At 42.3% G+C, this 12,540-nt stretch overlaps 2 protein-coding genes across 2 annotated transcripts in view; one reads left to right on the top strand and one right to left on the bottom strand.

Annotated features, from left to right (window-relative positions):
• The window catches only part of LOC133440368 (zinc finger protein 37-like), an 801,383-nt gene that overhangs the window by 697,894 nt on the left and 90,949 nt on the right, over positions 1-12,540 (bottom strand). The gene's annotated exons all lie outside the window — the stretch shown is intronic.
• LOC133424062 (zinc finger protein 665-like) overlaps positions 1-12,540 on the top strand; it is a 29,312-nt gene that overhangs the window by 3,257 nt on the left and 13,515 nt on the right. Inside the window, exon 4 of the mRNA XM_061714458.1 lies at positions 4,059-4,656. Coding sequence (XP_061570442.1) covers positions 4,059-4,656 — 598 coding nt within the window. The remainder of the gene's footprint in view (positions 1-4,058; positions 4,657-12,540) is intronic.

Consider the following 12,540-nt stretch of genomic DNA (forward strand, 5'->3'; position numbering starts at 1 on the left):
GACCCAAAAGGCGCCGTCTACAGAGACGGAGCTGCACACACGCGCGCTGCAAAACACACACACGCGCTGGAGAACACACACACACACAAGAGTGCTTATTTAAATAGAGCAGGAGCAAAACTTAGTTTGATATTTTATTTCACTTTTCACATCAATCAAACCCTCCAAAGGTTCATATTCTGTTTCCGCATTAAAGAATTAAAAAAAACCACCAGGTCGCCGCACATAAACCTGTCTCAGCCACCAGCCCTTTTCATTTCACTCTGGCTGGAAAAGTCTGTTTAGGCAACGCTTTTCTTTTAAAAATCACCATTGGCGGCAGTTTCTGTCCATCAGCGTGGCAGGCAAGCACAAGAGTAAATAAACTTTTCATACCCCGTTGTGCTGCGGATCCCGACCGCGGCGGTCCCGGGTCCCGCTCCGCCCCCCCGCGCCTGTCCCGCGTCCCGGGTCCCGGGTCCCCCGCGCTGGACCGGGTCCGCTCCCCGTCCGCTCCCCCGCGCTGGACCGGGTCCCGGGTCCCCGGCCCCGGTCCGCCCCCCCCCCCCGCGCTGGACCATCAGCGCGCCAGGCAAGCGCCACATAAATGAGAATGTGTGTGTTTCGCGGCGCGAAACACACACACGCCATGTCGGGATCCGGTACCGGGTTTGTAACCGACAGATTTGGCTGTAAATTTCGGAGGGTGAAGCTGATCAGACCTGGGACATACCCCAGAAATCTCTGCTCGCAAAGCGGCCGGGAACCAGGTCGATCGGACCCCGCTTGGGGAACCAGGAAGTCGGGAGGAGCAGCGCGCATCACCGCGGCTTTAACCGGGGAAAGTCACCGGTTCCGACCGGCCGGGACCGGAGGAACCCACATGGACTTGTAGTAGGGGCTCCCGGGGAAAGAGCACCGGCATTTCAGCCGGATCTGCCCCGGGGATGCGGCGATCGGACCCCGCAAACCCACGGCAGGTGCATCCTCGGTTCCGACATGCAAAACACACGCGTGCTGCAGAACACACACACCCAAGTGTGCTTATTTAAAAATATAGCGGGAGCAAAACTTAGTTTGATTGTATTTTATTTCACTTTACACATCAAGCAAATCCTTAAAAGTCTTCATCTTCTGTTTCCGCATTAAACAGCTCAGTGGAGTCTCATTCACGTCTCATTCACGTCGCAACTCACGGGGGCTTCACCCGCCCCCTTCTCTTTTTACCGTTCTCATGGTGATCTCTCAAGGCGATGCCAGGCTGGTGTGAGCTCCTCAGCAAAGGATTTTAAAAGAAAACCAGACATGCCGTCTGGTCCTGTCGCTTTATTAGTGCGTATGGTTTTAAAAACCTTGGTCACAGAGTCTTGGTCTATAACCATTCTGTCATCACCCCCATTAAAAGTTATTGTATTTAAAATATCACTGCATTCTTTAGAGGTGTCTGTCTCAAAGCGCATAAAGAAGTCATTCTGTTCATTTGCCCTCACGCTTTGGTTGTGGGCAGCCATGGGCTTCTTTTTGGGGTTCATGTTAGTCATCTTGCGAATTGAGTCCCACAGACTCCTAGTGTTCGAGTTGGACAGGTCCTGCTCTGCTCGCTCCTGATGCTGCTTCCGAGCTGCCCTCAGCTGCTGATTGAGCTCTTTCTGTGCAGCCCTCACCGCTGCAGTGTCGCCTGATCTATAGGCTACTCAGTCGGATACAGCCCTTGATTTCTTTCGTGATGTATGGTTTATTGTTGGGATATTGTTTAACAGACTTCTTTGGTATGATTGAATCCACACAAAAGGAGATGTAGGAAGTTACTGATTCTGTGGCTGTGTTGATGTCTGCCTCCTGAAAGAAGACGTCCCAATCTGTGCAAAGGAAGCAACCTTTCAGCTCCTCCATTGCATCGCTGGACCACACGTTCACAGTTTTTGTTACTGGTTTGCTGGATTTGAACACTGACCGGTATGTGGGGAGCAGATGGACAGAGTTATGGTCAGAGTTGCCCAGGGGGGGCTTAGCTCTGGCAGTGTATGCCTCCTTGATGTTGCCATAACACTTGTCCAGAATGTTATTGTTCCTCGTACCACATTTTACATACTGTTGAAAGCCTGTACAAAAACTTGTACAGGCTACAGTGATTGAAGTCACCCATAACCAGCATCGGTGCGTCAGGCTTATTTTGAAGATGTCGGTGTACGCAGTCTGTTATCTGACTGGCTGCCCTGCCGGCATTCCCACTTGGTGGAACGTACACAACACAAACAAACAAATTGGAAAATTCCCTTGGCAGGTAGTGTGGACGCAGAGTGATGCATAAAAGTTCCAAATCGGGGTTGCATATTGTGTCTTTAATCGCAACGTTGCGACACCAGCTGTCTTTGACGTAAATACAGACGCCTCCCCCTCTAGCCTTGCCTGAGTTTACATCCCTATCCGAGCGTATATGTGAAAACCCATCGATCTGTATAAAACTGTCCGGCACGTCATTTCGGAACCATGTTTCAGTGAAAACCATTAAGCCAGACTCACGGTATTCGTAGCAAGCTCCGGCATGGGAGCGTAGTTCATCCAGCTTGTTTTTCAATGAACGAGCATTGCAGAGTAGTATCGGAGGCAGTGGAAGTTTGGTGGCTCTCCGAGCCCGCTGCCTGACGCCGCCTCTCTTGCCCCGCTTCCTGGCCTTCCGAGCAAAGCGAGATGCCGGTCCGGGTTGCCTCAATAGCTCCCTGGGGATGTTGCTCAGCAGGTTTGGCGGTGGTGACACTCCGCATTCCCGCAGGTGTAGAAGCTCGCTCCCGCTGTATGACAGCTGATCAGCGAGCGCACACCCGGCAGCCCAGCCAGACAGGAATAACCATGCCACCAGCAGTCACTCCAATCTCCTCCAGTTCAGCACATTTGGACGCAGCTTGCAGTTCAGACCAGCACTCTTGTCAAGTGCATGTTGTGCCAGCCGATTCAAAACAATAAACAGAACAATAAACGGAGACGCCACAGACATCCATACAAAATGCAGCAGGAGCCCTCCTCCATGTCGCCAGCAGAGCAGCGCCATCAGCTGATCGACTGACAGCTGATCAGTCGATCAGCTCAAATGTGCGAACATTTACATCGATAAGTTTCAGTGAGGTGCTCAAACTCGTAGTCTTTCACTTTCTTTTTTAAATCAGTCACATATGCATCAACAGTCTCTGATTTTCCTTGCACTTGAATAAAGAACAGGAGCCTCAAATACGTCACATTTTTCCTTGGCTCACAGTGTTTGCGGAAAAGTTCTTTCAATATATCATAGTCATCTACGTCTTCATCAAAGTCAAAAGTGTTATATACCTTTTAATTGCTTCGTCCCCGGCCACATGTAGGAACGTGGCTCTTTTCACTGAATCAGACTTTTCGTCGATTCCGCTGGCGACAAGAAACAGTTCAAATCTCTGGATCCGGACTCCAATTTTCTGCTAGATTTCCTACAGTCACAGTGCAGCCTAATGGTCACACAGAGTAATGCACTTGTTTTCAAATTTACTACATAGCTGAAGGGGAAGACAGAAGGTTCAGGACAAACTTTAAACCTCACAAATACAACCAAACAATCAACACTGGGAAACACTTTTGACTTGCTAAAATCCTGTCTTTTTGTGCCTTTTTGTAATTCCAGAACCCCCACAAGAAAATGTTTGTAAGGTGGAGGAGGACGGGGTTTTCAGTGACCAGCACCTGGATAACCTGGAGAGGAGCTGCAGCCCGGACCAGGAGGAACCAGGGCATCCACAGACTACAGAACTGGAGGAAGACTCCAGCGGTCAGGAGATGAAGCACGAGGACGTAGAGGTGGATGTCTCATTGGTCAATGTCGCTGATGTGAAAGTTGAAAATTGTGAACCAAGACCAAACTGTGGCCAGCTGCTGTTGCACACTTCTCCTGAAGCTCAAAACGAAGATGAGGAAGGGACTGAAAGTTTACGCTCAGCCTCCAGTAAAACTGCAGATCCGGAGCTGATGAGACGACACGATGACCACGAAGATGCTGCTGTCCCGTCAGACAGCAACTGTAAATCAAAGCTGACCAGGACCCACGCGGGGAAGAAGGCGTTTTCTTGCAGCACTTGCAGGAAACAGTTCAGTAAAGGTTGTAATTTAATGGATCACGTGAAGATCCACACTGGCGAAAGGCCGTACTTGTGCAACACCTGCGGAAAAACCTTTACTACATTATCAAATCTTAAACGGCACATAACCACGCACACGGGCGAGAAGCCCTACATCTGCAAAACATGTGGAAAAAGTTACACAGATCGTTCCGGCCTGCTGGTTCACTCGAGGACCCACACCGGCGAAAAGCCATACCTGTGCAACACTTGCAGCAAAACCTTTACTAAATCATCACATCTTAAAAGCCACATATACACGCACACGGGCGAGAAGCCCTACATCTGCAAAATATGTGGAAAAAGGTACACAGAACGTTCAACCCTGGTGATTCACTCGAGGATCCACACGGGCGAAAGGCCGTACCTGTGCAACACCTGCAGCAAAACCTTTACTCAATTATCATCTCTTAAACAGCACATAACCACGCACATGGACCAGAAGCCGTATTTGTGCAAGACGTGCAACAAAGGTTTTAGCCGCAGAATTGATTTGCTGAGTCACATGAAAATTCACCCGGAGGAGAAGTCTGGTGACTCGTGACAAATGAAGCTCATGTGGGAGTGAGGGGGGCAGGGTAACGGCCCCTTTTGGGCGGGGGAGAAGGTTCGTCCCTCAAGATTCCTCTCCCTGGCCCTCCCCCTTTCCAACCTTTCCCCGACCCTGCACCGCAACCTGGGACTTGATGATTGGGCCGGAGCTTCGGGAGCTGCGTGCTGGCCTGCGGTCCCCACCCCTGGTCATCCCGTTGCTGCTTCCACCTGCCTGCTGTGCTGTTGCCGTCCCTGACCCCCCAGTCTGGCCCTCAGCAGGAGGGTCCCCCCTTACAAGCCTGGTCCTGCTCAAGGTTTCTTCCCTCCTAAAGGGGAGTTTTTCCTTGCCACTGTTTGGCTTAAGGTTTTTCTCCCACTAGGGGAGTTTTTACCTGCCATTGTTTATGTAATAACTGCTCGGGGGTCATGTTCTGGGTATGGGTCTCTGGAAAGCGTCTAGAGACAACTCTGTTGTATTAGACGCTATATAAATAAAATTGAATTGAATTGAAATTGAATGTTGTAGTCCTCCGGGGGCAGCTGTCCACTCCTGTCTGACCCACAGAAGAAGAACCCGCAGAAGTCCAACCACCACCTGCTGTGGCTGATGAGCCTAATCCCCTCCCCACAAGGGTTGCAGGTTCAACCCGGATTTATGCTTCTCCGTCAACTTGAGGCAGAGGGAACGATGTGGTCGTGTACTTTTTTTTTTTTTTTAAAGTTCTGCATTGACGTTGTTTGAATCCCTGTTCCTTCTTAAAATCATATTATTTGTTGCTGTTGGTAACTTGCCGTCTCCACGGTGCAAATAAAGAGCTGTTAGTATTTACTGAAGTTTCTTTAAAGGTATTGTGACATCATTTTTAACATGCTTTTAACACTATTAAAAGTCTTGGCCAACATCCCTCAAATGTGTCTAAAAGAGTGTAACAAGAAAATATTCACTCTAGTACTCTATTCCTGGCTTTTTATTACAGTGTTTTTTTGCGCCGTGAAAAATGCTTCCTTTTCCCCCTTTCCTGTCAATCATTGCTCCGCTCCTCCTCCAAACCTCCTCCTCCTCCAGCCATACGCTCACAGCGGCGTCGGAGAGAGCTGGGAGCGACAGGCGAAGCATGCACGGAAAAGCAGCACGGCGAACCACAGCAAACAATCATAAAAATAAAGGCATGCAAGCAGCAGTGTCACCTTATCTTAAGTCAGTCAGTGGCCGCGGGTCTTCTTAGCAGTTTTCCTCCGGTGATTAGAACAAAAGAGGCTCTAAATACTAAACAGCTCCGTGTTAAGCCTGATTTATGGTTCCGCGTTAAATCGACGCAGAGCCCTACGCCGTAGGGTTCAGCGTACGGTGCGCGTCGCCGCGTAACCCTACGCCGTAGGCTCTGCGTCGGTGTAACGCGGAACCATAAATCAGCCTTTATGGTGCGCTGGAGAGGAGCGGAGGCAGGGAGCTGGGTGGAGGGGGCGGTGATTTAGCGGGCCCTGACGTCACGGCCCGCGACCAAACCACATGCGCCGTTTTTGCACAGTTATGCGGAAAATCCCAGAAAGCACACAATACACTGAATGTTAAAATTTCATTGTTTTTTGGGTGTAATTGATGTCAAGACACCCAACAAAACACAAAAAATCAAGAAAAATGTGTTTTTCATGTCACGATCCCTTTAAACATGACAGTTTATTTTGTTCATCTACAAAGCCTCTCTCACACGTCCTTTTTCCCGTCTTTTTCTTCTTCACTCACATTCTCTTTGTAAAGTTAATCTGCAGCTCCATGTTGTTAAACTCTCTCCATCTACTCCGTTCAGAGGTTATATATTGTGATGTTATACATAGTTCCCTGAAAACTGTAAAAGGCTTTATGCATTTTAAAATCTGAGCTGCACGTACATCAGATTGTCGTGATAATTCATGGGACAAACTAAGTCAAAACAATGTTATTCAAATGATCCATGCTGTGTTATTGTAACTATAAGTTACAACATATTTTTGTATGTTTTTTCATATTATTTAAATAATATGAAATTAACAATATTATTTAATCACATGTATAAAATCAAGTTGTACTAGATTTACAACTCGTCTGACACATGATTTCTTCTAAAGCTGATGTTGAGATCCGTGTTGAAGCTGCAGATCTGCAGGTTGGAGAGCAGGAAGAAGAGGGAGGATCATCGGGATCAGATTCCAGGAAGAGGACAGACTTTGGATTTAACCCTTTTATATCAGACATCCGTTTAGAAGTAAATGTATTTTTACCTCAACTCATATTTAGTCAGAAATAATCATGAAAATGTAATTAAGTTTTCATTTTAGATTGATGACTTATATTGTTTTATAATTCTGGAATATTACACTCTCCATATGTAGAAAGAGCAGCAGTGCCCCCTGGTGGTGAGTTATAAAAGCTCAACATAAACCCAAGAATGAACAATCTGTCGTAATAATAATAAAAACACAAATACAAAAAGACTTTAGTGCATCAACAAGAGGAAAGTTGTCAGTGATGCAGATTATTGGTACAGCGTGATCAGTACAACCAGCATTTAGCTCAGAAAACAATGTGGAAAGAGAAATGTCATCAAATGAAGTTGAAAAGTGGAGATGCACTTTTGTCCTTTATCCTCAACTTCCTCAATCACGTCATTTTGATCCAGATTGTTATTTCACTGGTCTTGGCTTCATCAAATGACACATCCAGGGACAGAAGCCGTGCATAGGTGTTCATCCTGTCCAGGTGTTGGAAGGTGAAGTGAAGCCGAAGCCATCGCTTCATCCACTGATCTGTTGGGACGGTAGGAAAACTGATAGGAATCCACTGTGTCAGGAACCATGGAGTTGATGTGGGTTAAAAAAAGATGATCTGCTCTGTTGGTCTCTGGAGAAGGTTTAATGAAAATGTCTCTCCACATTTCTAGTCCATGAAAGAAGCAGATTTTATGTCCATCAAATGCAGTTGCCATTGTTTTTGATAACTTCCTGCCACAAGGAGCCTCAGAGACTGAAGCACAGGTTGGAGATTCCTTCTGTAGCAGAAACTTGCAGTTCCTCAAAACCTTGTGCAACAAGCCTGGCTTTTGGTACCAGTCCATTTTCCATCTCTTTCAAAGTGCAAACTCAACGAGTGGAGATGCACTTTTGTAATAATAATTACAATAATAATAAAAATAACATGAATAAGGACTAAAAATAACGTTAAAGGTATTTGGAATATATTGAATGATGCCATTAGGAAAAGTTCAAGACAGACTAATTATCCACAATATTTAACCAATAACAATGAAGTCATTAATGATATGAATGAGGTGGTTAATAATTTTAACAGGTATTTTGTGAGTGTTGGACCAAAGCTGGCAGAAAAATGTGTGATCCTGGATCAGCTGATGGATGGAAGGAAACATTAATAAGTGGAAATCCAGATTCAATGTTTCTCACAGCTGTGGAGGAGAGAGAAATCATAGATATTGTAAGTAAATGTAAAAACCAGGTGTCAACTGACTGTGGTGATATGACAATAGTCAAAAAGGTTATTGATGGATTGTTAACTGACATACAGCTGTAATCAGTCACTCAGAACTGGGACATTTCCAAAAAAAAAATGAAAACTCCAAAAGTCATCCCACTGTACAGAACTGGAGACAGACACCAATTCACTAATTACAGGCCTGATTCTTTACTCCCAACATTTTCTAAGATCTTAGAAAAAGTATTTATTTACAGGTTGGACAAATTAATGCCAATCAAAAGGCCACGCCCCTAATTACGCATTAAACTTCTTGCTTTATATAATTCCAACCTGCCACAATACGAGGAAAAAGAGGCTTCAAACCCCTGCAGAAAACCTGTGGGTGATTCATGCATGAATGAACCGTCATTCTGAGTTTGGGGGTTAGTTTGGGATCTTTATTCCCTCTAGTGGTTAAATGTTGGAAACTGCAGCTTTAAATGTGTCTTGTTTATCTATATATTTCACACCAAAATCAGTTTGATAGTTTGATCAGTTTGATATTTAAATGTTTTAATGTCTCAAAGACTTACTATGTGTATTATTTTGAAGCCCATTGCAATAAAAGTAACGTAAATGTTTTATGACAAATAATAAAGAACACATGAATTAAAAAATATTTTTATTCTATATATTGATATTAACAATCAGAAGCTTATCATATAAATTGCGTCAGCTCTCGTTGTGTCAGAAAAAATCAAACTCCATCTAAACCTTCTTGCTTGTGTTGTTTTCTCAGATGTAAATCACTTTGGATAAAAGCGTCTGCTAAATGACAGAAGTCGTAGTAAACCAGTGATGAAAAGAATGTTGTATGCATTTTGTTCTAATTACTTTCGTTGGTAAATGAAATACTGACTGTAACTGCGAGAAGGAACTATGTCATTTGTTCAGACTCCACTGCAGCCCTTCAGAGTTTTCACTTCAAATAAAACAATAATAGAAGATCTAGTGTTGGAAATATTAATGGTGTTGTGGAGGTTATGCAGAACTGGAATTACTGTGCAGTTTTGTTGGGTTCCTGCCCACATGGGTGTTGATGGCAATGAGAAAGCAGACAATATTGCTAAAAGAGCATTGAAATTGAGTAGTGAGGTAATTATGGAAATTCCTTTTGGTAAAGGTGAAGCAAAATCATGAATTAGAAAGGCAGTGAGGGATTCATGGCAGAAGGTGTGGGACAACGGTGTAAAAGGGAGACATTTTTATAACATACAGAAGTCAATTAACGTGAAGGTTTTCAAAGGAAAGTGTAGGAGAGAGGAAGTCATCATTTCTAGATTAAGATTAGGTCATACTAGTTTAAAATCAACTCTGTATTTAATGTCAAAGTCCGTGTCTGATAAATGTGATGAGTGTGATGTCACAGAGAATGTAGAGCATGTGATTCTTAAATGTGGCAAGTATGAGGTAGAAAGGAACGCTTTAAGAGACAGGATGTACGAGCTGGGACGGGAATGGAGTTTAGTAGGTTATTAGGGAGGAGTGAGGTGATGAGGGATTGTTATAAGGAAATCCTTGTCTTTCTTAAAGATGCAGGGATAGATAATAAGATTTAAATGTGTTTATCTTATTTTATTTAGGTATTTCCTTTTTCCCCCCCCTTTAAGTTAGACTGTAACCTGGTGTAATAATGATCCTGATGTTACACACTCCGGTACAGCAGGTGGCGGTAGAACCTAATAACGTTGGTTGTGATCCGCCATTAAACCTAGAGAAGAAGAAGGAGAGGACGGTTCTGTTGTTTCCTTTCTTTTTCCTCTTCAACAATGTCTAAGGTGAATCATCTGAGAGAGTTTATCGGTCAGCGACTAACAGCAGCTGCTGTAGAAATATTGTCAGTGTTTGAAAAAAGCATCTTGGAGTATGAAGAAGAGCTCGACCGTCAGCGCAGACTGTTGGACCTCGCCTGGAAACCTGAAATCAGACTCCACAGAGTCGGTACGTAACCCTGGAAAGTTGAATGAATGAACACATGAGTATGACTCCTACAAGATCCCTTTGTTTCCAGTTAAAAGCCGTGGTGATGAAGCAAACGAACTAAATGGGAAACTCCCCAGCTCAAGCAGCTGCTGATGTGGGATTCGGAAACATCCCGAACTAACTTGTTGTTCTGTTTACTTGGTGCTGCCTTTCATGCTCCATTCAGACTCTGGACCAGACTCATATTTCACACTTTATCAATGAATGAATTATTTTTTATTTCGAACATGATAAAAAATAAACAGTAACATCTTCATATTCACATATGTTGGAAAAAAGGAGTAGGAAGAAGTCTACACTTTTTCCTAGTTCCTACCCCTTTATAACTCTATGAATTTACATTATTGCTATTATTATATCTACACAATATCCATATAAATATAGTCTATATAAATACTATGTAAAACATGCCTATTACCACATAATTATCCATATAAGTATATAGAAAATATAAATATTACATGAATATTATATCAATATATAGAAAATACAAATATTTTATAAATCTATATAAATATACACTATATAACTACATAAATATCCTTATAAATATATATATGCTACATACCTAATAAATATATAACATATATTACATAATTATAACTATCCCTCTCAACATATAATATATACTACATAAATATCCACATACATATCTAAACATATCTTAAGCAAGTATAATATACCATTTTTCCCTATTTTATTTGTTTCTCACACTCGTTACCCCATTTCCTCTTCCATATACCTGTTTATAAATAATTTTTTGTATCTTTTTAAACAGATTTATGTTAGTACTTTTCATTTCCAGCTCCAAACTGTTCCACAGAGTCTCCACAGTTCCATATGCACATGCTGCACATTGTTGTTCCTACTTTATGTTTTCTAAAATTAGATGGTAGTAGATTATTCCTTGCTTTGAACATTATTTGCGCTGTTTTGTATTTAACCAGATCCATAAATTTCTTTAGACTTAATTGTTTATTTAGTAGAAAAGATGCAGATCACAGTGGCTCCGTGTAAGATGTGAGATGACACTGGCAAAAAACCAGATCGTTGGAGGATGTTCATATAGGAGTTCATATGCAGTACTTGTAGTTAGATCGTTATTTTTTTATTTATTTATTTTTCAAAAACATGAAGTTTACAAATTATATATCTTCAACAGAACATAGAAATCATATTTCATGCCAGGGGGGATAAGAGTTTACAAGAAAACATTAAAATGAGCACAGATATTAATAGTTTTGATCGCCTTTTGAGTAAGAGAAAATGGAATGGAGTCGATGTTTGAGCTCATTGTAATAAGTAACAAAAGAGGGTTTTCTATGTGTAAATTTACATTTGTGAATGTGAAATTTTGCCAACAGTATGACGAGGTTTATAATGAATGTTTCATTGGGTTTTGCTTTAATCCTGTCAAAGTCATAGAGTCCAAACAGCACATCCCTCCAAAACAACTTAAATTCTTCTTCAATATTGTGAACAATAAAATTACATATATCAATCCAGAGGTTTTGGACAATGGGGCAGAGCCAAAATAAATGAGTAATTGTTTCAATATTTACAGAACAGAAAGCACATTTCACATCAATGTCTATTTCAAACCTTTTAACAATATGATCATTAGAAGGATAAAATCTATGAATTATTTTAAACAATATTTCTCTAACTTTGTTGGTCAACAGGTATCGGTTGGGTAAGAGCCAGACCTTTTTCCAGCCAATATGATCCATGTACCTATTCCAGTGTGAGACCACATAAGGAACTGTGGTGACATCCTGTCTAAACAAGAATCTAATCAACTTATTGTTCTTACCATGGTTACCATGGTTACAGGACAAACAGATTTTGCCAATTGGAGTATCAGTCAATGATAACAGGGATAATTGTTGGGTTTCCACTCTTGGTTGAGATCTAAAAAACATGCAAACACCAGAAGGGATTGCTCCAAATACTTTTGCAAAGTCACCAGGTGACACAGGAATATTGTATTCTGCTAGAAACTCATTATAGGAGTAGAGAAGACCGTCCCTGTTAAACAACTGAGCTACATATACAATGTTGTTATTAAACCAGTACTCAATAAATAGAGATTTATGTTTAAACAATATGTCTTTGTTGTTCCATATGAGGTATTTGTGGGAGGAAAAGTTGTGTTTGAAAATAAGACACCATGACAGGAAGGCCTGACGGTAAAAGGGAGACATTTTTATCGGGATTTTATCAATATTGTAGTTACAGGTAAAGAAAAAGTTTAATCCACCCAGTTTTGACAGAATATGGAAGGGTAGACATTCCAGATAGAGTTAGGATTTTTGAAGAATTGTTTCAACCAATTTTATCTTAAATGTGTTATTTAGGGTGCAGAAATTTAGAAAATGTAGTCCAACATTTTCATAGTCA

Source organism: Cololabis saira, chromosome 3 (assembly GCF_033807715.1).
Source record: "Cololabis saira isolate AMF1-May2022 chromosome 3, fColSai1.1, whole genome shotgun sequence".
NCBI lineage: Eukaryota > Metazoa > Chordata > Actinopteri > Beloniformes > Belonidae > Cololabis > Cololabis saira.